Genomic DNA, 27,992 nt, shown 5'->3' on the forward strand with positions numbered 1-27,992 from the left:
CTGCACTGTACCTCTATTTTTTATTCTATGTATTCTTGTACAGTTTGTTTGTACATTACATTGATCTTTTATTTATTTTATGTTATTCTATTTAAACTTTCATGCATGCAACTTTTACCCTTGTACTGACGGTCTTGCTTGTCCATGCAGTCGGACTGTAACTGGAGCTCATCTTTGCCACTTTTTTCTTGATATTTTTTATGAAATTAACATTTAAAAGCATCCACCAGCCAGTTAGCAGAGACAACAGGAAACTAATTTACAAAGTAGTCTGAAGATTTCCTTATCCTGAAAAGTGACTCGAAGTCGTATGTTATCATCTTTGCCCAATATTAGCCACAATTACCATAGCTGATATTTGAAAATATACTTAAATAGCCTAAGCAGGAACCGACAGAAGTCGGGAGAGGTCAGCACCATAGCCTGTTCATTAATCCCACAGGCAGTTCAAAACCAGTATGTGTCATATGTTAGTAGGCTGTTAGTCAGTTTTTTAGTCAATTATCTAACTTGCGTTAATATCCAGTAATTGAGTGCCATATAAAAGAGTCAAATCAAATCATTCTCATTGCTGAGAAGTGTAAACTGTGCTGATGCACAGCATGAGTATGGTACCTGCACTGAATGTGAGGAAGAAGATCTCCACCTGCTGGCATTTGGGGAGCAGCTGAATGAGGTCAAACTGGAAAGGAACCATGTGAATGCTGTCTTCAGAGGGCGGGGCTTCTCCTGCGCACACGCACACACGCACACACACACACACACACACACACACACACACACACAGGAAATCGATCCTTCAATATACAAAGGCTTTGCCTTTTTAGAAGACCAATACACAGACTTCACATTACATCTGACAGAGCCAGTAGCTTCAGGGGACACGTACACAAATATCTTGGTACACTGGCAGAAAATTAACTAATCCACTTAGTTCTAATTGCTTCCATTCAGTGTTTTTGTTTTTTTTAAACCTGCACATACACTTCACATTGAAAGTATCTAAGAGGCTCAAAGGCCATATTCATAAGAAGACAAGAAGCATGGAAAAAGTGACTACAATAGATTTTTGCTTTAGGTATTTGCTACAGAGCAGCAATACTGCTGTAATGTACATTATGGTTTATTTATCACGTGAAATATTCTATTAATGCTGTAAAGATCAGGATAGCACTTTGATTATAATTTTTATTATTGCCGCACAGACATTTCAGGTCAGATGCCCTCTTTCAGTGTGTAAATAGGCACTGTCACAAAGGAACCCTACAGGAGGGGTTCATTGTAAGTCACAACATCAAAGCATACACAGTGCATTCCAGCAGAGGGAGACATTCAATGTTGGTTTTCAGCGCTGCCCCTTAACGTACAGACTTTTCTCTGGATGTTTTGAATCTTATTATAATATGGATTGTAGACGGTGAAATCACTAAATTCTTTGCAGCTGTACAAGAGCTGAGAGAGCAGAGTGTATTATTACCTCTCACATCCTTGAGTACAGCTGGCAGTGAGCAGACCTGGTCCTTATTCTGACACAGTTGACTCAGATACTCAAAGGTCATCATGGTGGACATACAGGCCAGGTCCCTTGGATAGATCTATAACCACAGAGCAGGTCACTATTAAACATAACCTGATTAACTTCAAATAACCGAAAAGACAGATGATCTGTAGTGTTGTAAACTGAGCTCTTTGCCTACACACAGATTTAGACCATCACCTCCAGGTCACAGGTCCCACCCTTAACTCTGTCACTGTGAATGAGTTTGTGGGTAGACTATCACTCTGGGGCTAGCTGCTGGATAAATTAGCTATACACACTGCTTGAGGGATCTCCTGGTACTTGAGGCCCTGAAAGTGGCGATGCTGGTCCATGCAGTTCATGACTATGCCGCTCTGTGGTTCTACCCAGCACTCCGTCACCAGGTTCAGCTCTGTGTCCACGTCTACAGCCTCCACCTCTGTGTCATTGTCATCATCAGTGGAGAAGCTGGAGTCCCATAAAAAAACAAAAGACAACAGGTTGACAGATGTACTTGGTGCCAGCAGTCATGAAGGAAAGTTTAATGTGAATGCCAAGGTATGCAGATCAGACTTAAAGAGGAACTAAACCCCACTTTTGGCCTGAGTGCTTCCTCCCTGGAATGTGAGGGGGGCTAAGACACACCCAGTCACCCGATCACACGGCCTCTAGATGCACAGTGATAAGAGTTGACTAAAATGTCATGAATTTTCTTCGACTTTTCTTAGTCCTATTTTGTCTCAAAACTAATCAAGCATAGCTGCCAAAATGAACAGTGGATGGTAGCTAGAAAGCACCTCCCTGGCAGACACTGCAGCGGCTGGTGCCACACCTCTGATTCCTGCTGAGGTCTGTCCTCACTGGTGTTCAGAACTGTGTGGGTCGAGTTCAGAAGGGGGAAGTCCAAAACATAGGATAACTTTTAGGATTTTTTTAATGTAATGTGAGAATGTACATTTTCCTTCTCTCATTTGTGAATTGAATCTATGACCACTAAAGCTGGGTATCATTTAGAAAATAACAATACCAGTACCAATATCAGAACCTTTACAGTGATAACTATAATAAAGAAGTGCCTCCTTCAACACCCAAAAATTTAAATGGATGGTCACTTACTATAGATATACCTTTATACATTTTGTACGCTAAACTGTCGACACACTGTGCTCCACTTCCCCACACTGTACAGGTTGTAGCCACTGCTTTGGTAGTGTCCACCACAAAACATACTATAAGGAGGGATTTTGCATTTTTGGAATATACAGTAACACCAGCCATCACTTGTTTGCTATGGCCAAGGTTAAAAAAAATAAAAATGTATGACACTCATGTTATGAAGCGATCAACTAAGAATGTGCAGTTGCACATATCTGATTGGCCAGTACAGTGAGTTGCTAGATGATGTTGCCTTCCTTTGTTTTTTCTCTTGCACAGCCCTTCAGTGTTAGCACCCCAGTCTAATAAATAAGGTGCTTCATCTTTATGTTAGTTTGACCAGTCATCAGGTGTTCTACACAGGTGATTACTGCCAGTCTTACCTGTCCTTGGTAGATGTGGAGTGAGGTGGAAACAGGATGTATTGAACGATACAGGAGTGACTCTCTCTGTGTGTGTCCCCTGACATGCCCTAAAAATAAAATACAGTCAGTGAAATTAAATGAGGTATATGATGTGCATACAAATTATAGCTGAAGGTACACCCATCTCCATGGTGCAAATGGAAAACCTGAGCATTCAGTGTTGGAAGAGAGTTTACCTTCATGGGCAGCTCGATCACCATGTTAACAATGCCCTCTCCACTGGCAGCAAAGTGAAAGCCTTCTGATATGCGGATCCTTCACAGACATCAGAAGAGATTTAAGCCTACACATGTCACAAAGCAACTTATCTAACATGAAACCTGCTCCTCTGTGTGGTATTTTTGGCTCCAATCTAAACCTGCTACTACAACTGCTGTTTTCTGATATCTATCAGTAAATTTGTTCATTTTCTGAACAAATTTGAATATACTTATGTAGTATGGGCACAACAAAAACCCAGCTGAAGTGTATGAACTCACTCAGAGAGCATGGACAGGATGTGAGCAACGGCCTGCATGGCCACAGCTGGTCCTTGGCTGCTGTGCACGGCCCACACCCAGCGCTGGTGCAGGAAGTACCGGGACAGGGAGGCCAGGGTGGAGGAGGCCATTCGGTTGGCTGCCATGCTGAGGGGGACTGAACTGTTTGAGGGCTGAGGAAAGTTCTCCATGTTGAAAATGAAAGGAGTTCTGAAGTCCAACGGGAGCTTCTCGTACCTGCAAAGCATCTGTGGTTTATTCATTCACATGTGTCAAGCAGAGAGACACTGTGGGTCAAATTATTGCTAATCACAGCCAGCTGTAACCATAACTTTTCATTGAGGAACAATTCAAGCAAAAATCAGTGTGCATTGTAGTCCAAAAAAAGGTTCATCTAGTCTCCTCTGAAACATATTAATTCTTTTCTTATCAACAGACTAGTAAAGTGTTGTTTTTTGTTTTTACTCAAAAATGTTTCAACTGCTGTCTTCCTCAAAAGAGTCACATGATCTTGTGACATGCCCTGTCACCTGTTTTATACAGGTTTACCCCCTGTTGTCCAACAGTTTCTTGAGGACAGCATCCTACGTGTGGGATGACTTTGGCCAAAGTCATCCAGACAGAGAGCAACAAGCACCACCGTTGGACCAGGAGGCCACTGATCTGAAAACAGGCCCTAAGTACAGTAAACAAGGACGAGGGGGCATACATATTGTCCCACACCTGGGATGCTGTCCTCAAGAAACTGTCGGAAAACAGGTGATGTGGTCGTCCTGTTAAACCTGACAGGACACGTCACAACAACATCATGTTGTCAAAGTTATTATTATTTTTATAATTTTTATATTATTTTTACAACTTCTGAGGATGACAGCAGGAAGACAGCAGTCGATATATGTCAAGGCAAAAAAAAAAAAAAAACACCTTATGAGTCTGCGAATAAGAAAAGAACTGACACTGCAGATTGTGTCTTCTTTGTCTTTCCTTGGTCACACGATGTGCTGCTGTGGAACTCTGACCTTATGAGCAGCTTCTCCAGAGGCTTGTAGAGCACTACCACACAGGGTCTGTCTGACAGAGCAGGTTTGGGAGCAGGGATAGAGGGGGATTTGGATGGTGAAGGATGGCCAACAACCTTCCTCTTGGTCTTGGGTGTGGCCTCTTTGCTCTGAACACGATGAGGGAAGCGAAGTTTGAGGATCTGCTCTCGCAGCTCATCTACAATCTGATAGAAAACACAGATGTCAAGACAGATGAGCACACACAGTCTTTACAGATGTGGCCAACATGCTAAACAACAGTCCTCATGTCCACTGCTGAGTTATTGTCCACACTTATGTTTAAAGCACTGTTTGAAATATGCACTAAATAAGACAATAAGCTGACTTTGAGGCACACTAAATACAAACAAAATGTAACATGAAATCCAATACATCGCCAACACAAACACCTCTCTGACACAGTGGGCACCAAACTCTGACAACATCATGTTTATAAAGACGGGATCGCCTGTAGTAGAGTGAGTCAAACATGTCCCGCATCTGCCTGTTAAGGAGCTGAAATTACCAAGTTAATGCGGGTGTTGCAATCCCATCAATGCTGATTGGAGCTGGAGGTGATAAAAACCTGTATCTACTGCAGAGTCATTTGACCCGCGTGTGAATGTTGATTGTGCGCATTCTCATTGCATTAAAAAGCCAGATGTTAGTAGATGATAGCAGGTTTTTTTGTGCAGTGGGAATGAGGCTTACCTTGTTTCTAACATGTGCTGGTGTCCCAATAGGGAAGCCTAGACGGAGAACCATGCAGGGAGTCTTGGAGATGAGACGGACCAGGTAGAAGGAGGTGGGGGGCTGGTCCAACGAGCTATGGAGACAATTTTGTTCAGGAACAGAAATATTTTTGGTGTAACATGGACCGCTCATTTTGAGGAATAAAAAGGACATTAAGCAGTGTTACCCATTGCTTTAGTTTGCAACATGTTGGCCTGAGCCTTTTTGTGGGCATTAGCTGGGAGCACTTTGACAAAATCATCAACAAAACAAAACAACAGTGTCCCACAGTCCTTGAGCCCATGTGGTATTTCCACCTGCAGATAAAAGTCAGCTTTCAGCCTCTGTGGTCTCACCTGTAGATGAGTTTCACGTACGAGTATCCCTCCACCAATACAAAGCTGCTCCAGTCCCTCAGCAGTGACGTGAGGGCAGAGTGGGAGATCCGACACTGAATGGTGCTGTAGCGCCCGTTGTTTCCAGCTGTGTGCAGGTGTTTGGGGACAGGCCTGCAAGGACAAAATGATTCATGTCACAAAGCACTGACCAGAATAAACAGTAAAACATACAGCAGATAATGAGGCTGTCTTTGACCTCTATCTTCAGGCAGGCCTCTGATATCTGCTCCAGTTGACACCAGCAAGGCTGTGACCTGTGGTCCCTGCTGTGCTAATCATCTTATAGGAGTAAAACACAACGATATGTTTCTTACATGTCATGTTCAAGGATGATAGCAATGCGGTGCATGTGCAGCCATCTCTGCCAGAAGTTGGCGTCCATGGAGAGGATGGGCTTCCAATAGGAAGCAAACTGGGACTGAGAGGAGTCTTTGGATCCGCTGTGCTGCAAGGACAGGACCTGAGAGAACAAGAGATCATTTAGTCCAGACATCACTAACTGGCGGAGCCCGGCCCGGATCTGGACCGAAATGTCTTCCTATCTGGAACAGTGGCCACGTTGTAATAAAATGTTAGAATGAGAACAATTACCTTTACGGAGTAGGGCTGGGCAATTGATCGAAAAATAATGTGAACCGACATTCAGAACCTCTAACCCACGTAATCTTACCTATGTCGATTATTTTAGTTGTTTAAAAATTCTGTTAACCCTTTCCCCACCAGGGCTGCCAACTCCCATGCATCTGGCATATGTCTCACGCTTTTGGGCTTGGTCTCACGCTCTGCAACAGCAGTGACAGCAATGTGCAAGTGTTGAACAATCACGTAATGCAGTGATGGACTGACTGTAGAATACAGCTGAGTATTTGACAACTGTGTCGTATGTGCTTCCACAGCATTTCATTATCACGGATCAAACAGCTGATGGTCCAACAGCAGCGTAGTGAGCAAGACAAACAGAGTGGAGCTTCTCACCACAGCACCAAAGTGTCTGAAACAGCCACATTTTCAAAGGTGGAAAGTGACTTCTTAAGACTTCTACAAACTACATTGTGTTAGTTTAAGGTTTAATCAGACTTTGGATGGAATTATTTAGAAACACCAGGACACGTTGCTCCATGTCTCATCTCGTGATTAATACCAAGGGGCAGGTGTAATGTTTTGGGGGCCTGGGGCCACAGGCACATTACCTTATTTTCACACTTTCTCTAACTGGGAATGTTGGCAGCCTGTTGGCAGCTAGAGGAGAAGTAGGCCTACTCAAAAGGTTGTTTTTTTTTTCCCCAAGCAAAATGATTAATAGCACAGATGTTTCACAGAAGATTCACAGAAGTTCAAGTCAGAGTCCTGCAGTCAGGAGAGGTTGGCCTATTATCAGCACAATGTGCTTAAATTAATCTGAAGTTTGTTTAAAATAGAGCTATTTTTCTATAATGCTGAAAAGTTTAATAAATAATAATAAATCATGTTTATTACACTCCAAAACACCATGGTCAAATGAAACTGTGTCAATGCACTATGAGGGCAAAAAACAAACCACTAAAAAAGAAAAAGCAAAAAGCAAAATAATTGTTCATTAATCGTAATCAAGTTAAAAAATGTTCAATTAATCATTATATTGATTTTAGATATGAGGTTCAGACCTTTGCTGGGAGGAAATTTTAGAAACTGGATCCCTTTGAATTTCTGTTGAATACCCTGATCCAATGAAAGAGAATCAAATGAAAACAGACAGGAAGGCACAATGATGATTGGTCCAACTTCATCACCGTTAACAAGGCAAGGCAGGTTCGAAGCAGATAACATGTAGTGGCAATAATTCTTTTATTTACTGTCATTAGAGCTTTTGGTGCTTAAAAGACAAAGATGGTGTTTGTTTTTAGCAACTTTCTTATGCTAAACCAATCCCAAAATAGATCAAAAGAGATGATGATTTTCAGATTTCCTCTGTGTGGCTCTCAGGCACACGCCTAATTTTTCTACTGAAGATGTAAAGCTTTACAAACAGCTAGCTTCGTGTTTGAAAGGGCTCAGATATTTATTAGTTTAATATTTAATAACCAACAGTGTATGTGTTCAGGGTAATAACGGAGCATGTCACCCAGTGACACAGTGTGGCTCACTGATGTGTTGCGGCACACAGACTAAGACATGTCAGACTGTGGATACACATTGAAAACTTGTTAGCATATACATTTAGTGTTGGTCTGCACATGAGATTTGATGACAACAGGAAAAATATCATCACACTTATCCTCTAATATCAGTTACTTTCTTTGGGGCACTCAAATAGCGTTTGCGTCAGGTTGACACGCATGCAAGTGATGCCGCTGTGAGTAAAGCTCTTCACAAAACCTCCAAATGTCTCCAAACTGAGTTAAGTAAGCACGGAAAAATGTAAAGTTACTAAATATTAATTGGACAAATTATATGAATTTGAAATCTGGTGCTTGCCCTCAGGAGCTACAAGTAATAAACAAGACAAAGGCGCATGTGACAAACAAATCAAAGCAAGACATGGACGTGGGTAACATCGAACAAAGCCTCAAAGCGATGCTTACGGACTTCAAAGAAGATATCTTCAAGCAAATCGGGGGACTTAGAGAAGAATTTCAGAACTTTACATCTAAGATGAAACAAATACAAAAGAATCTAGGAGAGGCCGTAAGTAACATTGAGCAGGCTGAACAAAGAACTAACCAGCTGGAAGAGAGAGAGGTGACAACCGTCCAAGCTATGAAACACCTGCTGCAGGAAAATAAAAAGATGAATGACAAATTAGAGTATATGGAAAATAAATACCGGCAGAACAAAACATACGGATTTATCAGCTGAAAGAAGGCACAGAAGGGGAAAATGCAGTGGACTTTTAAGTGGACTATTAAATCATTACTGGTGGGAAAGTTGGGAATCCCCACTGACATACTACGGATTGCTGCAGCGCACCGCTCAGAAAAAAGCCGGTCTGGGAGGACGCGACCCCTCGGTTTGTTGTCCGCTTCTTGCAGTGGAACACTAAGCACAAAGTCCTGCAGGCAGCCTGGTCGAGAAAATAAGTAATGATTGGAGATAAACGAATCTAGAAGCAGGTATGCTCAAATAAGAAAACAGTTAAAAGAAAAAAATGTGAAATCGCATATAATATACCCAGCTAAGCTGAAAGTCTTTGGAGATGGAGGATACACGACTTATAATATTCCAGAAGAGGCAGAGGCGTAACAACGGGAGCAGGGAATAATCCCTTGCACGGAGCCGAGGCTATTGCAGCATGATCAGGTGCGCAACACAGAGTTGCAATCTACCCCTTTTCAGAGAGCGCATGCCAGGGGATGGCTGAAAGGACGAATGTAACTGATCTCCATAAAGATCTGAAGGTATGACTGTAAAGTGACTTATCAAATGGAAATTCCTATCCTCCCTCTCCTTGAAAGTTATTTTTTGATGGAGTCAATATGACTAAAAGGACAGTTTTTTTGTTTTGTTTTGTTTTGTTTTGGTTTATTTAGCCTCTTGAATTCAGTTTAGTTACACCCTATTAAAATTAAAAACACATTTAAGAAATATGGACATGGATTAAAAAATGAAGAGAATATTTTTCACTCATGATTTAATTGGGGTTCCAATATATCTTTCCTTGCTTACTCATTCATTTACTTATCTAAAGAAAACAAACCATTTTTTTTCTCTCTCTCTGCTTATGGTCTGTAAACTGAAGTTTTCATACGTAAGTTGAACAAAGATGCATTTTTTTATCATTCATTTATCTATGTACTCAACTATCTCTGTTCTGTTTCTTCATTAATTGTTATTATAATAATTATTATTATTTTTTATTAATTTATTTATTACTTTATTTTATTTTTTAGGATTAGAGGGGTTAATGAGATTAGATGTAAACAGGAGAGGTGAGGGAAGAGGAAAAACTTGTTTGGATAAATCAATATTAAGAGACATAATTGGAGGGTCTTCACACACTTGCATGCAGTGCACCACACAAATAGGGGCAACTGTTTGCCCAATAAATGTAGCCAAACCTAACAACTTGTAGCAAGGGTTAATTAAGGATAGCCCCTTTCTCCACATATTTTCAATCATGTGGGAGTTTTCTCGTAACCATATAGAGGTTGCAATACTTGGAAGTTCACAACGAGTTATTTTTTTTCTTTTTAGATACAAACTTAGATGATATGTTTCTACTTTTACTTAAAGGCTTAACATGCATATATGAAATGAAAAAAGGCCCTCAATGGTGGTACAATTGTCAAGCTTGAATCTATCTCTTTAAATACAAATTGCCTAAAAAATCCTATAAAAACAAAGCAAGTACTTCAAAAACTAAAGACAGAAGGAGGAGAGATCATTTTTCCTCAGGAAACACATTTGAGCAAAGTAGAACCTGCAAAATTGGGGAAACTGGCTGCAGAAATTAGCAATTAAATTAAAGAAACAGAGAAAAAAAGCCACAATAGTTGCAATCAAAGATGAAAATCCCACATATCAAAGGGTAAAATTGAAAATAGCACAATGTTCTAAGGACTACTACCAGAAACTTTATACTTAAGATTGAGTAGGAGTGGATAACCACAGAATTAAAGAATATTTGGAACATTCAAACCTTTCTACTGTGACTGATAAACATAATAATGATTTAGTAAGACCAATAGTAGAAGCTGAAATATTAAATATTATTCAGAAAGCTAAAACTGGAAAGAGCCCTGGTAGTGACGGTTTTGTCTATGAATTTTACAAAGAGTACAAATATCTAATCTCTCCTATCTTGTGTAGAGTCTTTAATGTAATCCTGCAAACAGGGAATTGGCCAGACGTGGAATTTAGCAATAATAAGTGTTATACACAAACCTTTATTAAACTGATTAAGGGAATATATAAAGAACCTAAGAGTAAGAGTAAATGGTACCCTCTCCAAGATATTTTCACTTATAAGAGGAACAAAACAAGGGGATCCGTTATTAACACAAATATTTGCACTATGTATAGAGCCTTTAGCTGAATGCATTAGGAAGAATGAGAGAATAAAAGGATGGTCAGTAAAGAAAGATGAACATAAACTTGTTCTCTATGCAGATGATTTCATAGTGTACCTTACAGATATATATAATTCACTACCTGTACTATTAGATGGAATTACAAATTATGGAGCTCTATCTGGCTATAAGTTAAACTTAAGTAAAAATGAAGCTATGGAAGTTGGGATCCTTTTGACGGAAGATTTTAAAAAACAATATAACTTTAAATGGGACAGAAACCTAGTGAGATACCTGGGTGTTAGCATACCTAATAATTTGAATAACCTATATCAGTGCAATTATAGGAAATCTGGAAAGGCTGGTAAGACAAGATCTAAACAGGTAGAAAATTATACCACTTGCCCTATTAGAGAAAATTATTGTCATTAAAATGAATATTTTGCCACGATTTCTCTTTCTATTCCAGAACCTGCCATTTTATATAGCACCGTCATGTTTCAAAGTATGGAAGGGGTTATTGAGGAAATTCATATGGGACGGAAAAAGGCTAACAGTAAAATTCAATATCCTGCAACAAAAGAAAGCAGATGGGGGATTTGCACCTAACTTTGTTCATTATTATTATGCAGCACAAATAAAAACAATTTTATCTTGGATAAGCAAAGATGTGCTCTCTAAATGGAAACTTGTAGAGTCTAATTTGTTAGGTCCTATCAGCACATTGGTATTCTCAAGTCATAAGAAAGTACAACTTAAACAATATAATGAGCATAAGAGACACTTTTAAAATATGGAGAAGATTATGTAAAGTAAGCAAGATCAAAGATCAACAGATTACATGTTTAAGAGAAAGAGCAAGGGACCCAGACTTTACTCCCAACACTTATGACGACATCTTCAAAATATAGGAGAGTAAAGGACTCACAAGATTTTATCAGATGTATAATGAAGAAGGAATTTACCCCCTCTGAAAATATTGCCAGACAATACAGACTGGATAGTAATCACTTCTATCGATATTTGCAAGTGAGGAGTTACATACAGTAAAAGCAAAAGTTCAAATTAGAACTCTGGATGATCTCCATCCCCTTCTGAGATACATGGTAAAGACAAACCAAAGTCACAAGCTTAGAAATGTTGTAGGACAAACCTACCAAATATTTCAAGAAAGAAATTTGAAGGTTTAAGAGACATTAAAGTGAAATTTGAGAAGGAGCTAGGAATACTTTTTACCTGAAAATGAGTGGAATCAAAGTTTCATAGACATCTACCTCTACATAAAGTCACCAGGAGTATGCATGGAAGATAAATGTAAGGTACCTGAAGACACCATCTGTTATGTCCAAGTATACACAGAATAATGCTAGTTGTTGGAGAGAATGTGGGGGAAATAATGCAGATTATCTCTATATACAGTCCTGCTCACCATTATTGGCACCCCTTCATTTTTTGCATAATCTCTACAATATCTTCAGAAATAAATGGAAATGTACCATATTTATATCATCGGGATCTTTTAATTGGAGGTCCAAAGTAATTTAACAAAGGAAATTGTTTTTTCAACTTACATATTGTAATTTCAAAGAAGAAACAGAAAACACAGCATGTGCAGCAATAATGGCACCCCTCTTTAATATTTGGTTGCACACCCTTTAGCAGTGATGACAGCTTCCAAACGTTTCTTGTAGCCATCTATAAGCTTCTTACACTTCTCAGCTGGTATTTTCTCCCACTCTTTCTTTGCAAATTGTTCAAGCTCTTGAATGTTTGCAGGTTTCTTTTCCCCAATGGCAGATTTCAGCTCATACCAAAGATTTTCAATCGGATTAAGATCAGGACTCACTGCTGGCCATTTTATAACAGTCCATTTTTTCCTTTTCAACCATTCCTGTGTGCTTTTGGATGTGTGCTTTGGGTCTTTGTCTTGCTGGAGGACCCATGATCTTCGACTCAAACCAAGTTTTCTAACACTGGGTAGGACATGTCGCTCTAGAATGTCTTGATAATTCTCTGATTTCATGATTCCTGTGATACGATCAAGGCCTCCAGTACCAGATGCAGCAAAGTAGCCCCACAGCATTATGGATCCTCCACCATGCTTAACTGCTGGGAGGGTGTTCTTTTCCTTGTAAGCTTCATGTAAACAAACTGTTGGTGTGCATTGCCAAAAAGCTCTATTTTTGTTTCATCTGTCCACAGAACATTTTCCCAGAAGGATTGTGGTTTGTTCAGGTAGTCCTTGGCAAAGATTAGTCGTTCCTTTTTATGTCTTTGCCTCAGGAATGGTGTCTTCCTTGGCCTTCGCCCACAAAGCCCTGTTTGGTTTAGTGTGCGGCGTATGGTACTTGTTGAAACCATGACCCCAGACTGTTCCAGGTTGGCCTTCAGGTCTTTGGATGTTTGACGTGGTGTTTTTTCCAGCATTCGCACCAACCTTCGAAGACTTCTGTCATCAATTTTTCTCTCCCCCCACGTCCAGGAAGGTTCTTGACAGTTCCATGCTTGTGAAACCCCTTAATCACATTAAGCACTGTTGAAACAGGGATACCAAGGTCTCTGGAGATGACCTTATACCCTTTGGAGGTCTTGTGTTTGCGAATTATCGCACTTCTGATGTCCTCAGAAAGCTCCTTTGTCTTCACCATTGTGACAAAGGAACAGGGGATAACAGGTGGCTTTTTAAAACACGGACGTCATCATTCATTGGTTAATTCATGTCACATGGGCACAGACAATTTATCACAGGTGATTCTCATTTGTGATTTACCAAAGGTGAGTCACAATGTGTTTGTTTCCATACTGATTTACAGGAAAGGGTGCCAATACCAGTGACACAGCACGCTTTAAGTTTTTCTATTTTTTCCTCCCATTGTTTATTGTTTTAAATTGTTCTTTATCATTTGCTCTTTCGTATCAAACACAAGTTCTCTATAGAAAAAAAAATTTCACTTGATTCATTTTTTTCAGAAGATATTCCACATTATGTACTTGAACTTCATGGGTGCCAATAATGGTGAGCAGGACTGTATTCCTTACATGCAAAAAAGTACAAACTTTTTGGTCAGATGTCTTAAATAAAATCGAACAGATGTTAGGTTAGGTAGGTAAGTAGGGTGTGCAGAAAGCCAGACTATTCTATTAGGAGCGCGTCCTAAAGATTTAAAAGATGAATTACACCTTTTTTTGATTCTGAGAATAACAGCATTAAAGCAAATAACTTTAAAAAATTGAACCTCCTAATGTGAAAATGTGGTTAGAAACAGTAGAGAGCATATATAGTATGGAAAAGTTAACAATTACAACAATTAAGATGAAGTGGATAACTGACATGGCTATATTCAACACACAGTGGCTTTTAATAATAACTAAACCCCCCACTTTTGGCTTGAGTGCTTCTTCCTGGAGTGTGAAAAAAGTCTCAAAAATGGGAAGGGCTGGGAGAGGGGCTAAGACATGCCCAGCTTTAATTTAATTGCTAATTTCTGCAGCCAGTTTCCCCAATTTTGCAGGTTCTACTTTGCTCAAATGTGTTTCCTGAGGAAAAATGAAAAATGATCTCTCTTCCTTCTGTCTTTAGTTTTTGAAGTACTCTCTTTCTCGCTCATGCTGCTTCTTGATCCACAGCACCTCACTGCCCCCCCACACACAGTAGTTGTTTGGTGAGATGGCACTGACAGGTGGCTCTGTTAGTGATAAAAGCAGCTCCTGCTACTAGGATCAGCCAATAGCAAAATTTAATTGCAATAGCCAGTTTTAACCTTTAGAGGGCAGTCACTATGCATATTTATAGAAAATATGTAGAATTTTACTAATTTACACTCAAATGTCTAGAACTGGACCTGAATCAATCAACAAGACTAAATAGCCTTATGTATGCTTTTCAACTGAACAAAGTGGTTTGCAGGTTTAGTTATTCTTTAACAGAAGAAATTTTCATGGATATTTCATGGATTTGATGGCTCACAAGTGCTAGCTATAGATTAAGTCAAAGCTGCACTGGAGTGGAGTTCTCTTGGAGTGTCTAGGTGTTCTCAACATACTAATTCAATCTGATCAGTGAAGGTCTGTAGCTTACCGGAGTAGTGGAGCCGGGCGGGATGTAGAATAGAGGAACTCCATTTTTAGTGCTCTCAGGAATCATGTAGTTCTCAGGAATTGAATTAAAAGACTGGAGGTGCACCAGCATCTGATCAGTCTGGTTGATGCTGGAAGGACACACAGCACATGTAGTTAGGAAACAACACATTCAGTATTTCTCTTTGAAATGGATCAGCATTGTTTGATGTTGTATATGACAGTGGAGCTGCAAATGATCTCCACACAGGTGTACCTCTGCAGTGTGTTCCAGAAGCGCCGGATGACGGATGTGCGGTACGGGCTGGTGATGGGTTTCCTCTGGGTGCAGCTGATGTCATGAAGGATGTCATAGCTTCCCTCCATTGTCACCTCCACTCTGGTGGTTCTCTTGTCAGGGTCGAGAGGCCACGAGGCGGCTGCCAGGTACTCAATGTGCATGTTGTGTTTCCATAACAGCACTAGCTTCACCTCCAGCTGAGTCCCACCTTAAAAGCCCAGTGTGTATGATTCAGGGGGATATATTGGCAGAAATGGAATATGAAATATAATATTTAATAATTTCTTCAGTGTACAGTCATCTGACAATAAGAATTATTGTGGTTTTGTTACTCTACAATGAGCAGTTTATATCTACTTAGGGAGTGGGTTCTCCTTTAGGGAGACCGCCATGTTGCATCGCCATGTTTCTACAGTAGCCCGGGAAGGACAAACCGTGTTGGCCACCATAGCAAGAAGCCTGACTGTAAATGAGTAGCACCGGAGTAATACTGTAACATGAAACTGCTTTAATCAATGTGTTTACTGGTTTAAATCAATGAAACTGTTTTATTCAGTGCTGGACAAAAGACGTAAGCGCCCTCTCGGCTGAGTGACGCACTTATGAATGAGCGTGCAGACACCCGCACTGCCAGAGCAAGCTTCAAACAGCAACAGTGAGAATTTCAGTTGAGCTCAGCATGACAGTTGGCACCTTTTTTTCCCTGCTCTATTTTGGTGTGTGTGTATGAGTGACTGAGCTGAGAATCTGCTGTTTATTCTGTAACTGCAGAACAGGTTGAAGTTCTGTGAGCAGGCATACTTTGTGTTTTTACCATTTTGCCTTTGTTAGGTAAGTGCTGCAACATGAGATGCACTAGCTTAGATGAACGCATGTTTTTTTTATGTTAATTTGTTCTCTTAATAACTTTATTGTGTATCACATGTAATGTAACTGAATAAAGAGGTATCGATAAGACTTAATTTTAAAGAAAAATTGTGAATGTAGCAGTTTAGAGTAATTACACACACACAGACATTGTTGTAAACTTCCTGCCTTCCGATATTAAGTATTCTCACCAACCTCATTCTCTGTCCGGTATTGCTCCAGAGTTGGCCCACCTAAACCAGTGTCCCCCTGAGGTACCAATCCTCACAAAGGTTTTTAGCCCTTAACATCACCTGCTCTGTCTGTTAGAAACCTCCTCAACAAGAAATTCTAACCAGGAGAAGTTTTAGCGGATTGCAAACTGCAATTCACTGCTTGATGGCTCCAAATCCTATAAATCTGACACACTTCACCTTTGAGAAACCAAGACTAAAGTCTTAAACTGCACTATCTTGCTGAGCTATTTGCACTTACACTTTTGTGGAGACAGATGTGTACCTTTGGTGAGGCTGATCTCTCTGATGGTGTAGCCCTCTCTCAGTCGCACAGACACCACGCTGATTAAATGAGCATGGACTTCCTTCTCTGCATGCTTCTTCCTCCTCATGACCAGGGCAGGGTTACCACTGGACGACACCAGGTGCTCGTTGAACAGTTTGTGCTGGGAAACTACAAAACGGTGAGGTAGTTAATATGTGGGCCTGTTTTATTTTCATCATCAAAACAATCAGAATCATCATCATCATCATCATCGATACAATAGCCCTCTGTTGCATGGCATTTTAGCTGGAAATCATGTCAACAGAGCTCACCAGAAATTGAATGAAAATGCCAAAAAATGTAAATCCAAGAGGAACAGAATGGGAAACTTTGATTTTACATAACACTTTTCTTTAATGTATACAGGACCTAGTAGCATGCATAGTTGTCTCACCGCAAAAGTACTCAGAGTTGAGAGACTCGGGGATGTTCAGGAAGGAGTAGGTTAAGAAGGCCTTTTGGTAGGTATTCATCTCCTGGCTGTTGAGGTCCACGTCCGGACAGCTTGGCAGGTATGATCCAAAGGTGGCTAATGAGATGAACTTCATCAGCTCCACATTGGGGATGTAACCAAAGCTGCAGTCATAGGAGTACGCACCGCCAACCTGGAGGAAGACCAAAACAATTCAAAGAGGAGCAGTAAGACACAGTAGCATGTCTCCTCCATTCTGGAGCAGAGTCCCTCTCGTGTAGCAATTCTCTGAGTCACAGTTATTGGGTCTCATCCATAAAAGGTGAACGGAACGAATTTGTGTATTAAGTACAGAAGGAAATTTACCCATGTTCTGGCATTCATCAATATGTGAGTAGCTCCGATCTGTTCGTAGGTGCTAACAAAATCTACAACACAAGGGAAAAAAGAGCACACTCCCAAGTGCTACTGAAAAACTCCTCCAGGTGCATGACACAAAAAGCAATATACGACAAATCTGACCATCAGCGCACAATATTGTCCTTTTTAGATGCTTTTAATTCTGGGCCTGCGGCAGCCACACGACAAATGCATTTCAACCATCGTCGTGACAACACTGATGAAGATTGTTGGTTGAAACACGTTCGTCGTGTTGCTGCCACAGACACAGAATTAAAAGGTGATGGTCAGATTTGACTGACAAAATCTACACCTGCCTCTGACCGTTAGCACGACACATTCATCATATACTGTATACCCTGCTAAAATTCCAGGAAGGTATGAAGGTATGAAAAAAAATGTATGTCACCCCAGACTAGCTGCAAACATAGAGATGTTGTGCTTGTTGTTGTGTTTACCTGCACAAAAGAGCAGGCGATGGTTCCACTCCTGAGCTGGTTCAGGAGGGTCTCACACACAGCCACATCAGGAACACTTGTCACTCCATCTGTGATTATAATGATACCTGGAATACACAAGTCAAATGACTTAATCACAATCTTCTTATTGTGAAGTGAGTGATAAAGTCACATGATGTAACTTGTTTGTTTACTTCGCCATGCTGACAGGAAAGGTGTGAATGAAAATTACTGGCGCCAGTGTCAACTTCAAGCCAAACAATTTCAGCGAAATGAAATCTATTAGTAACACCATAACACCCATTTCTTTCTGACACCTGATGGATGTGTTCCCTGCAGCTGCTGTGGTTCAGCTGTCACAGAAACAAAGGGTCAATTTTGTAATTGAGGCAGCAAACTCTGTTGCAGACTTTTGATAAGGATGAGCCAGGAAACACCAGACTGAAGCAGGCTCATGCATACTGCTACACAGTACAAATGGCCCTTGGCTTGTTTTTGCTATATCATACGGTATGGGGATCTGCTAAATCTATGCAAAAATTGTGCAAATGTATGCTTTTATGTCTATTTCACAATTATTCGCTGCATGTTGCCGTTTTTTTTTCTGTTAATCATCATGCTAGCCAACATACAGGAAATTGATAATAAACTGGAGGATCTCCGTGCCCACCTCAGTTTCCAGAGGGATATCATATTAATTTTACCAACACATGGTTTAATCCTGTGAAACTGGACAGCGCCTCTTTTGTAGATACTGGTCTGACAGAACCAAGGACTTACATAAACTAGAATTACCACCATGCAGTTGTATGCCTCTACACCCCAGTCAAGCTGCACTAAGAGTTTACACCCATGATCCATGTCTGTGAAAACATGGATGTCTCTCACTCACTCACTCACTCACTCACTCACTCACACACTCACACACTCACACACACACTACTTGATAGTAAATACTGACACTGAGACTGACAGACTGTTTAAGATCGGTGTCACCAATTCACTGTCTGACCAAATGTCTCCCTTTCTGTTCCTGAGACATGGGGTCCTTTCCAATACGTTAATTTATGCGTACTCCCTTCCTACCTCCTCCGGTGACCCAGAAATCGTTTCCCCTCTGCCATGTTGAAGGGTCCTACAACTGCACAAATGCACCTGGAGGAGAGAGGAGGCTTCTGGAGGAGCCCAGAGGGAGGATACACCTGTGTATCCTACACTGAAGTTTTTATCGAGTGGCAAGACAACGGAGCTCCCCGAGGGTCACTGAGATTCTTCATTTGTGTTGTGTCATATATTTGCCACACCTTCTCATGCTTCTTATTTATTCACACAGTTTATTCTCACAGTGCTCATTCTGCAGAGTCACTAAAGAGATCTATAATATCATAGAACATCCTCACATGATGAAATGTAGGCCTGATTTAATGCGCAGTCTAATTGTGTGTGATAAAACTAACTAACACATATAATTTAAATTATAAGTGTTGGCATCACACAAATCAGCAGCTTATTTCACTGAGGCCTTTTTTGTTTTTGTTTTTTTAAATTGACATTTCAATCAATGATGCGCAGGTCAGGCCGTCCTTTTTTAGAAGTAATCCACCGGCTGACCCATTAATGTGCATTAATCAATGACCTGAACCCGAACCGCACACATTGAAACTGTGTGTTTCTGCATAGTACATTGGTACAAAGACAACAAGTTCTCACTCATCTTTTATGTGATTACATCTCCAGTATGATCTCGTGCACACTGCTAATATCCTACAGAGGTTTATTTATGTGATGATAGTGTATATTAAATATAACCTATTCAGTGCTGACACAGAGACGCTTCTTTGATATTAAAACACACTGTTAGACCTTTGTATGTGCAGAGGGAAATATTTTTACTGCACATTACGACCGGAGAAATTAATCTAAATATGTAGGACTTGACCAGATGTTTCTGCTCAGATGCAGAATAATGCAGTGATCACCAACACACACTCTTACACAGACAGGCTGTGGGGTGTATAACTGTGCAAATGAATAACACAAGGAAATGAATGGCCTAAATAATTATAACTCCGATCTCTATATGAATTAGATTTTAAAGGATTCTTCTCTCCCTGTCAGTCTGACAGCTGATCAGCTGTGCAGCACCTCATCTGTTACCGACGTCGCTTCGCACTGATGGTGTGGGACCGAGGATTTCCCAATTCACAGCTTCCCCTGCTCTCTCCTTGACTCCTCCGCCCGCATCCTCTGTGGGAAGGGAATACGACGCGAGGAAAGGAGGCGAGTGGAGGATGCCTGGAGTTGGGTTAACGTATTGGAAAGGACCCATGATTTTGAGTAATGGCCAGAAAAGTTTCACATTATGATGTCATAGTTGACCTTTCACCTCTTGGAAATAAAATGTCAGCATTTCATTATTATATCCTATTAGACATTTGTGTGAAATGATACTGTATAAATTCTTGAGTTATGAACAAAAACATGAGGTCATGAGGTTTCATGAGGTCACCGTGACCTCTGACCATCAACCAAATTTGGATCAGTTCATTCTTCAGTACAAGTGACTGTTTGTGTCAGATTTGAAGAAATCCCATCAGGATGTTCTTGAGATATCACATTCAGGAGAATGAGAACAGCATAAAAAGCTGGTTCTTGCTGCAGAGTCAGAGAGTGAGCAGAGCATGGAGCCACTGATATAGGCCCCACCTACAGCCTCACACAGCTGCTCTCAATCAACTGTCAATCACTTTGCTCTGTTGTAGGTGTAGCTCACAGAGACACACATACACACATAAGTGAAGCATGACAGGACAAAGAATGACACACATAATGACATGAATGACATGACACACCCCCTCCCTTAAGATGACAGCCATCCTGTCATTCTAAGGAGCAGGTGAGGGCATCAGCCACAGCATTGTCACACCCTTGCTGTGATTTCATGTGAGCAGTCCGCCTCTGTGCTGTGTGCTCTGTGTAACTGTTGTTTGCTGTGGGTTGTGTTGGTCAACTCGATTGTTGTACATGTTGACTGATAGGAAGCACTCGAGTTGTAAAGGAGCTGGGCTATGGAGTAGGTTTTTTTGTTTCTTTCTTTTGTTAACAGTAGCCTACATACTTCGCTGTTGCACCACACGGTAGACAAACCTCTATCTAGCACGCTAGGTCTTGTGGGTGGCTGCATCTCTGTGTTTTGTGATAGAGTTAAAGAACAGAGTAGACAGGTAAGCTATTTCCATTTTAGATCAAAAACTGTAGGTTGGATCTGGTAGATACAGCTGTCTTTTGGTTGTTTTATTGTTTGCTGTCACCCTTCGCCCTCTCCTTTTGTTCACCGGCTTTCTAGCCTGTTTACCACCCCAGCACTTTGTTACCTCCCTTTGTCCCTAGGCATAACATCTGAGGGTCGTAACACAATGGGGGCTTGTCCAGATCATAACAGCAGCAAAAAAGCTGCTCTGCAGTAGGAGCTTCACCAAACCCCAGCACATCAAACTCCATAATCGGTTAGTCAAAGTAGCTACGAACCAGCGCAAAGTACCACAACCACAGAAACCAAGCAAAACACTGTTCACACGCTACAAACAGCCCAGCATAATACAACACAACAAAAGACAACACTTCCACACAGAACAAGTGTTTTCAAGCAAAGATGCAGGCAGCACCACCACAAGCCGACCAGAAGCCAAAAGTAAGCTAACACAACTTACTAAAACACTAGGCTGATAACCCATCATTTCACAACTATTTCAGGGCACGGTATAGAAATAGTATTGGAAATACTGCCACCCCCACATAAAACAGTGCAACTCAAGCACTACCACCACTTATCTTACCCCAGTGAGACGACAATAGTTTAGAATCATGGTTACAAATGTTCCAGAAGGACACAGCTACAGCCTAGTATTGAATAAACACAGGGCACAACAAAACAAAATTGCCCCAACTCCCTTAAATCGGGAAACACAGCGTGTGTGAAGAAAGTTCAGCAAATGCTACCAGATGCTATCATTGGGTCAGATGCTGCTGACATTTCCAACTAACCTACTCTAGAACCAACCTGTGGGTTCCTCTCTATCTAAAACTAGAGAGCTATCTTATTAAACCTCAACTAGTCATGGTCGGCATTCTCAGGCACGCTAAGGGCCATCCCAAGGGGCCATCCGAGAGTTAGCACTCAAAATAAAAAAGTGGTGGTCACACCAACAGCCACAGGCCAACTTAACCAGGTGAGCCCCAAAAAAGGATCTATCCCATGTGGCAACATCAGCATTAACCTACCAACTCACAGAAACAAAATAGAAAACCAAGTGCTATGGACATAAACATGCAAACTCACCAACTCCAAACTGAGTTTTGGACGAGCCCCCAGTATGTCATGGCTGACTCTAAAGGTACAAGGTAACTTGTCATTTTTCTTAAACGTAATATAAGAAGAAATTAAATTTTAAGCTGCTACACCTTTTGGCGTCGAAGGAGGAGTTGAGGAGTATCACAGCCTAAGGAAAGAAGCTGCTCTGTAGTCTGGTGGTTCTGTAGCGGATACTTCTGTATCTTTTCCCAGTTGGCAGCAGGGTGAACAGACTGTGGCTGGGGTGGCTGCTGTCTTTCAGTATTCTTTGAGCTCTGTGCAGACACCTCACTTCACTGAGGTCACTGATGTTCTGTAGATGGGAACCAGTGATGATCTGGGCAATTTTAATCACCCACTGTAGAGCCGTCCTGTCCTGGGCCGTGCATGAACCATGCCAGTTGGTGAATTTTCCAGTCAGTATGCTTTCTATTGCTCCTCTGTAGAAGTTAACCAGGATCTTGCTCTGGAATTTAGCCTTCCTAAGCTTCTGTAGGAAGCAGAGCCTTTTCTGTGCTTTTTTAACCTGGGAGGTGATGTGTGATGACCAAGATACATTCTCAGTGATAGTGATTCCAAGTAACCTATAACCATTCACTTGCTCAACCTCAGCTCCTCAGACAGGAGTGTGTATCTTTGCCTCCTTCTTTCTAAAATCAACAATCAGCATCATCAATCAGGATCATCATCCTTGGTTTTACTGATGTTGAGCAGTAGGTTGTTCTCTGTGCACCACTCAGCAAGATTGTCGATTTTCTCCCGGTATGAACTCTCATCGTTGTTTGTAATATGGCCAATGATGGTGGTGTCGTCCACATACCTCACAATAGAGTTCTCCTGATGTCTGGGAGTGCAGTCATGGGTGTACAGTGTGAACAGGAGGGGGCTGAGCACACAGCCCTGGGGGGCTCCGGAGGTGCGCACTAATGTAGAGGAGGTGAGACTGCCAATCCTAACTCTCTGGGATCTGCATGTAAGGAAGTCCAGTATCCAATTGCAGAGTGTTGTACTAAAGCCCAGAGTGTTACGTTTTCCAACCAGCTTCATGGGAGAGATTTTGTTGAATGCTGAGCCAAAGTCAACAAACAGCATCCTGATGTAGCTGTTGTTATTCTCCAAGTGAGTGAAGACTGAGTGAAGAGCAGTAGATATGGCATCCTCTGTGGATCTGTTGGTTCTGAAAGCATACTGGTGAGGATCAAGGCTGGCAGGGATGTTGTCTTTGATGTGCTGGAGAACCAATTTCTCAAGCACTTCATCAGGATGGGGGTAGGAGCCAAGGGCGGTAGTCATTAAGACTAGACACAGCAGCCTTTTTGGGTACAGAAACGATGATGACTGTCTTATGGCAGGAGGGAACTGTCTCTTGTGTGAGTGAGATGTTAAAAAAGTCAGTTATAACATTAACAACCTAATCAGCAAGTTTTTAGTACACGTGCAGGAATGCTGCCAGGGCTGGCAGACTTGTTTATATTCACTCTCAGCAGGTGTTTTCTCACATCTGTTGTGGTCACTGAGAGTGGCCAGTCCTCTGGAGGCAGAGTAGACTTCACAGCTGAGTCCTTATTGAGGAGGTCAAAGCGAGTGTAAAATGTGTTCAGCTCGTCCAGCAGTGTGGCCTCACATATGATGGGGGCACTCCTGCTTTTGTAACCTGTGACACTTATTAATCGCCTGCCACATATCTTTAGTGCTGCTGCTGAGGTCTCTCTCCAGTCTCATAGCCTCCTTGATGCCAGCTCACAATTGTGCTCTGGCAATGATGTATGCCTCCTTGTCCCTTCACTGAAAGGCAGCTTTTTTAGCTCTTTTAGCATCCAGGCTTTCTGGTTAGGGATTGATCCCACCGTCTTTGTGATCACCACCTCATCAGCACATTTGCTGATATATGATGTCACAGAAGATGCATATTCTTCAAGATCGATCTTGTTACCTTGAGTGGCAGCACCTTTGAATATTTGCCAATCTGTGCGCTCAAAACATTCCTGTAGAGCTGCTGTAGCTTCATCTGTCCACACTTTAACAGTTTTAACTGTTGGTTTGGCTCTTTTTTCAGCTGACAAGTTGAAGTTGATGTTGGCAGAAGGAGCAGAGACAAATGATCTAACAGGCCAAAGTGAGGGCATGGAAGGGCTTTGTAGCTGTCAGGAATATTTGTATACACATGGGCTGTGTTCGAAATCACCCCCTATCACGGATGTAGTGCACTATATAGTGTGTTCGCCATTTTGTAGTGTTGTTCGAATTCTCCGCGATTAATTTCATCCACTATGTAGTGGACGAGAAAACACCCACAATGCACCGCAAAATTGAGTGAACAAGCAATGTACACTACTTTGTGCTCCGTATCCCACAATGCAATGCGGTCGTGTTTTGGAAGATGAGAAGAAGGAGACGATGGCCGCCGCACCAACCGCCGCTTTTGTATATAAATTTAAGTAACATTACAATATACACATTTGATGCGTGTAATACTTCAGTGGCGTGGTTTTATGCCTTTTAAGGGTTGTGAATTGTCATAACGAGCAGATTTGTTGGTGGAGAAGCATCTGCTGAGCTAACGCTAACGCTAAGGCTAAGGCTAATGCTAGGGCTTGCCGGTAGTTGCAGCTCTAGCTAGGAGCAGACACCCGCACACCCGCTCACATCTGATCATAGCGTTTTGTTCTCTTTTCCCAATTGGCGGTGTGTTAGAAAAATAAATGCTTTTCTGTTTCTTGTTCCAAGGGACTGATGAAGATGTTGAGAAGCTTATTAAGCTTCGTGTTAAGCACAACCAGCTGTTCTCCGGCCGCAGAAATGCGGCTCTGCATGGATGGGATATATTCTAGTGGTGCATATTCATCAATAAAAGAAATTTCAGAATTCATATTTGTCATTCCTGATTGGACATTACATTTGTATTTTTTAGTATGATGGTATTTATAGTTGAATAACCATGGCGCATCTACTGACGCAACCACGTTCAGGAAATTACCGTGTAGTGTCCGAATTCTCCTCCCATCGTCGTTCCCTACATCGTGTATATGATGTAGTTCACTACATCATATACACGATGTAGTGGATAGGGAGTGAGTGAATGAGTGGATGATTTCGAACACAGCCATAGTCCAGGATATTTCTTCCTTAGGTGGGGATATGGACATGCTGGTGGAATTTAGGTAAGACAGGTTTGAGGTCTGTTTGATTAAAATCACCAGCCTCTATGAAGATTCCATCCGGTTGCTTGGTGATGTTGCTGCTGATGGCATCATACAATTCCTGCAGCGCATTTTTTGAATTTGCATCTGGGGGAATGTATACAGCAAAAATATAAACACTGGTGAATTCTCTGGTCAGATAATATGGATGACATCATAGCACCAAGAACTCAACATCTGGTGAGCACTGTCCATCCACTTTAACTGCGTTTGAGCACCAAGCATCATTTATATAAACACTATATACTTAAACTCCTCCACTTGGGGCAGGATCTCATCCCCGATCTGGAGAGGGCACTCCACCCTTTTCCGGCTGAGAACAATGGCCTCGGATTTAGAGGTGCTGATTCTCATTCCGGCCGCTTCACATTCGGCTGCGAACCAATCCAGTGAGAGCTGGAGGTCACGGCCTGATGAAGCCAACAGGACCACATCATCTGCAAAAAATAGGGACCCAATCCTGAGGTCACCAAACCAGACCCCCTCAACATCCTGGTTGTGCCTAGAAATTCTGTCCATAAAAGTTATGAACAGAATCGATGACAAAGGGCAGCCCTGGCGGAGTCCAACCCTCACCAGAAATGAGTTCGACTTACTGCCGGCAATGCGGACCAAGCTCTGGGTCATACAGGGAACGGACAGCCCGTATCAGGGGGTCCAATACCCCATATTCCCAGAGAACCCCCCACAATACTCCCTGAGGAACACGGTCGAATGACATGACACATAAAATACTGACTTCACCACAAGAAAAATTAACCCCCTGGATCACTGCTCTACACTGCTCAGAGGCAGCCACAGAGCATAACTGCTCCTCCTTTTCAGGATGAGAAACCTTGCAGCCATCTTGTTGAGGTCAAGTACTGTATGTAAACAAATTACATCACATGCCCCAAGTGAAACCAGAGGTCAGGAAATGGTCAGGCCACGTGTTGATGCATCTATGGCAAGTGAGCTCAATAACTTTCATGCTTGCTTTGAGGCCATCAGTAGTCAACAAGTTAAAGCACTTGAAGCAGAGGTTAATGGGTGGGTGAGCATGATGTCAGGAGGGTTTTCCAATGTGTAAACACCAAGAAAAGAGCAGGTCCACACACTACCAATGGGCAGGTTCCCAAACTATTTGCAACTAAACAGCGTTAGTGTTCACAGTGATGTGCAATTGGTCACTGGCTCACTCACAAAAAGCTGCATCAATCATATCTTGCAGACAGTCTAAACATTGTATATCATGTTCTAGTATGCTGTATAAGATTTATTTAAATACAGAGGAGCTGTGTGATGGAATTCAAACTTACATATTTTCTATCATTCACTGTCTTTATTTTTTAAAAACATTTGTATGAGTGTCTTTGTGTACCTATATATTTTAGAATAATTTTATATTTTTATGTGCCCACAAATTTAAAAAGATAAATAAAGATGCAGTAGCTACGCAGTCAAAGTCCTGATTGTTAGAGAGGCTTGGACTCCTTCAAAGTGGTTCTAGGAAACAAATCCATACCTCAGCAAGGGAGGATCTCCGAACCCTGGAGACAAACCTGTGACTGAGAAACTAAAGACCACTTTCAGTAAGTAAGACAAACCTACCAGCACTGGAGTTGGGAGGCAGCAGCTGAAGGGCCAGGATGCCCTGGCGGACCATGCTGACCAGACACATATCAGCTGACACCATGGAGACGCCTTGCTTCCTGTGGGACTGCTCATCCAGGATGCTGCTATGGAGGCCTGAGCTTTGGACAGAATCCACAGACTAAAGGCACAGGAAAAAAGAGAAAAACATTGCAGGCAGAGTGGCATGATTTGACCTGCTGGATTTTGCTATCTCAGTTTTTTATTTTAATTTGGGTAGGATAACTGGTAGTTATGGGATTAGATTTGACTGGTTAGTTTCATTTTGGGTGTCTAGGGGAATGAGTTGGTTGAGACAGCCCACTGGGTGGCTGGCCCGGTGATTTCTCCATCTTTTGTTCCTTTCAGCTGGGATCTTCAGCCCCTTTTGTTTCCCTGAAGCCTCCACTAGATGAGCCGTTTCCTTGCTGTTCTTTCTCTAGCAGGATCCAGGTCAGGGCAGAGAGGATCGTCATTATGCTCCTGACATTAAAGGGCATCAACCTGAAATAGACTCACTACCCTCGCTTTTGGTCGGTGTATGGACATTTTCATACACCTATACATGCATACCATACATGACTGATAACTGACGTACATGTTTATTCAGTTCTTCATGGTCATTTTTATACATGTATACGCTTTAAACTTTTGTAAACTTGTCTGGTTTCCTAGCTTTGTTGCAGCCTCTGAATCAGGTTGTAACACACACACACAACTACTACTACTACTACTACTACTACTACTACTACTACTACTTGATAGTAAATACTGACACTAAGGGCTGACACTCCCAATATTGTTATTGAAAAAAAGTTAGGATTTATGTTAAACTGTTTTATTTAACTGAGATCTGTTCTCATCTTCACATAATATTTTGTGACACTGTAAATATTGATAAGCATTGATAACTATTGAGCTATTGATAAGCACTTGCCTGTTCATGCTGCTGATGTAGCACTTCTGCGATGTTACTCTCCACTGCTCGGAGCTGCTGATAGATGTGATGTAGGAACTCTACAAGGTCTGTTCTATCAAGCTGACAGCCCTGGACCAAAACCTGC

At 41.6% G+C, this 27,992-nt stretch overlaps 1 protein-coding gene across 1 annotated transcript in view; it reads right to left on the reverse strand.

The window, feature by feature from the left end:
• szt2 (SZT2 subunit of KICSTOR complex) overlaps positions 1-27,992 on the reverse strand; it is a 118,001-nt gene that overhangs the window by 79,819 nt on the left and 10,190 nt on the right. Inside the window, 17 exon segments of the mRNA XM_042512659.1 lie at positions 616-729; positions 1,478-1,595; positions 1,819-1,987; positions 3,058-3,146; positions 3,276-3,354; positions 3,579-3,815; positions 4,598-4,803; positions 5,330-5,444; positions 5,707-5,859; positions 6,063-6,208; positions 14,812-14,941; positions 15,067-15,298; positions 16,456-16,626; positions 16,892-17,102; positions 17,767-17,873; positions 26,908-27,070; positions 27,866-27,988. Coding sequence (XP_042368593.1) covers positions 616-729; positions 1,478-1,595; positions 1,819-1,987; positions 3,058-3,146; positions 3,276-3,354; positions 3,579-3,815; positions 4,598-4,803; positions 5,330-5,444; positions 5,707-5,859; positions 6,063-6,208; positions 14,812-14,941; positions 15,067-15,298; positions 16,456-16,626; positions 16,892-17,102; positions 17,767-17,873; positions 26,908-27,070; positions 27,866-27,988 — 2,563 coding nt within the window.

Source organism: Plectropomus leopardus, chromosome 3 (assembly GCF_008729295.1).
Source record: "Plectropomus leopardus isolate mb chromosome 3, YSFRI_Pleo_2.0, whole genome shotgun sequence".
NCBI lineage: Eukaryota > Metazoa > Chordata > Actinopteri > Perciformes > Serranidae > Plectropomus > Plectropomus leopardus.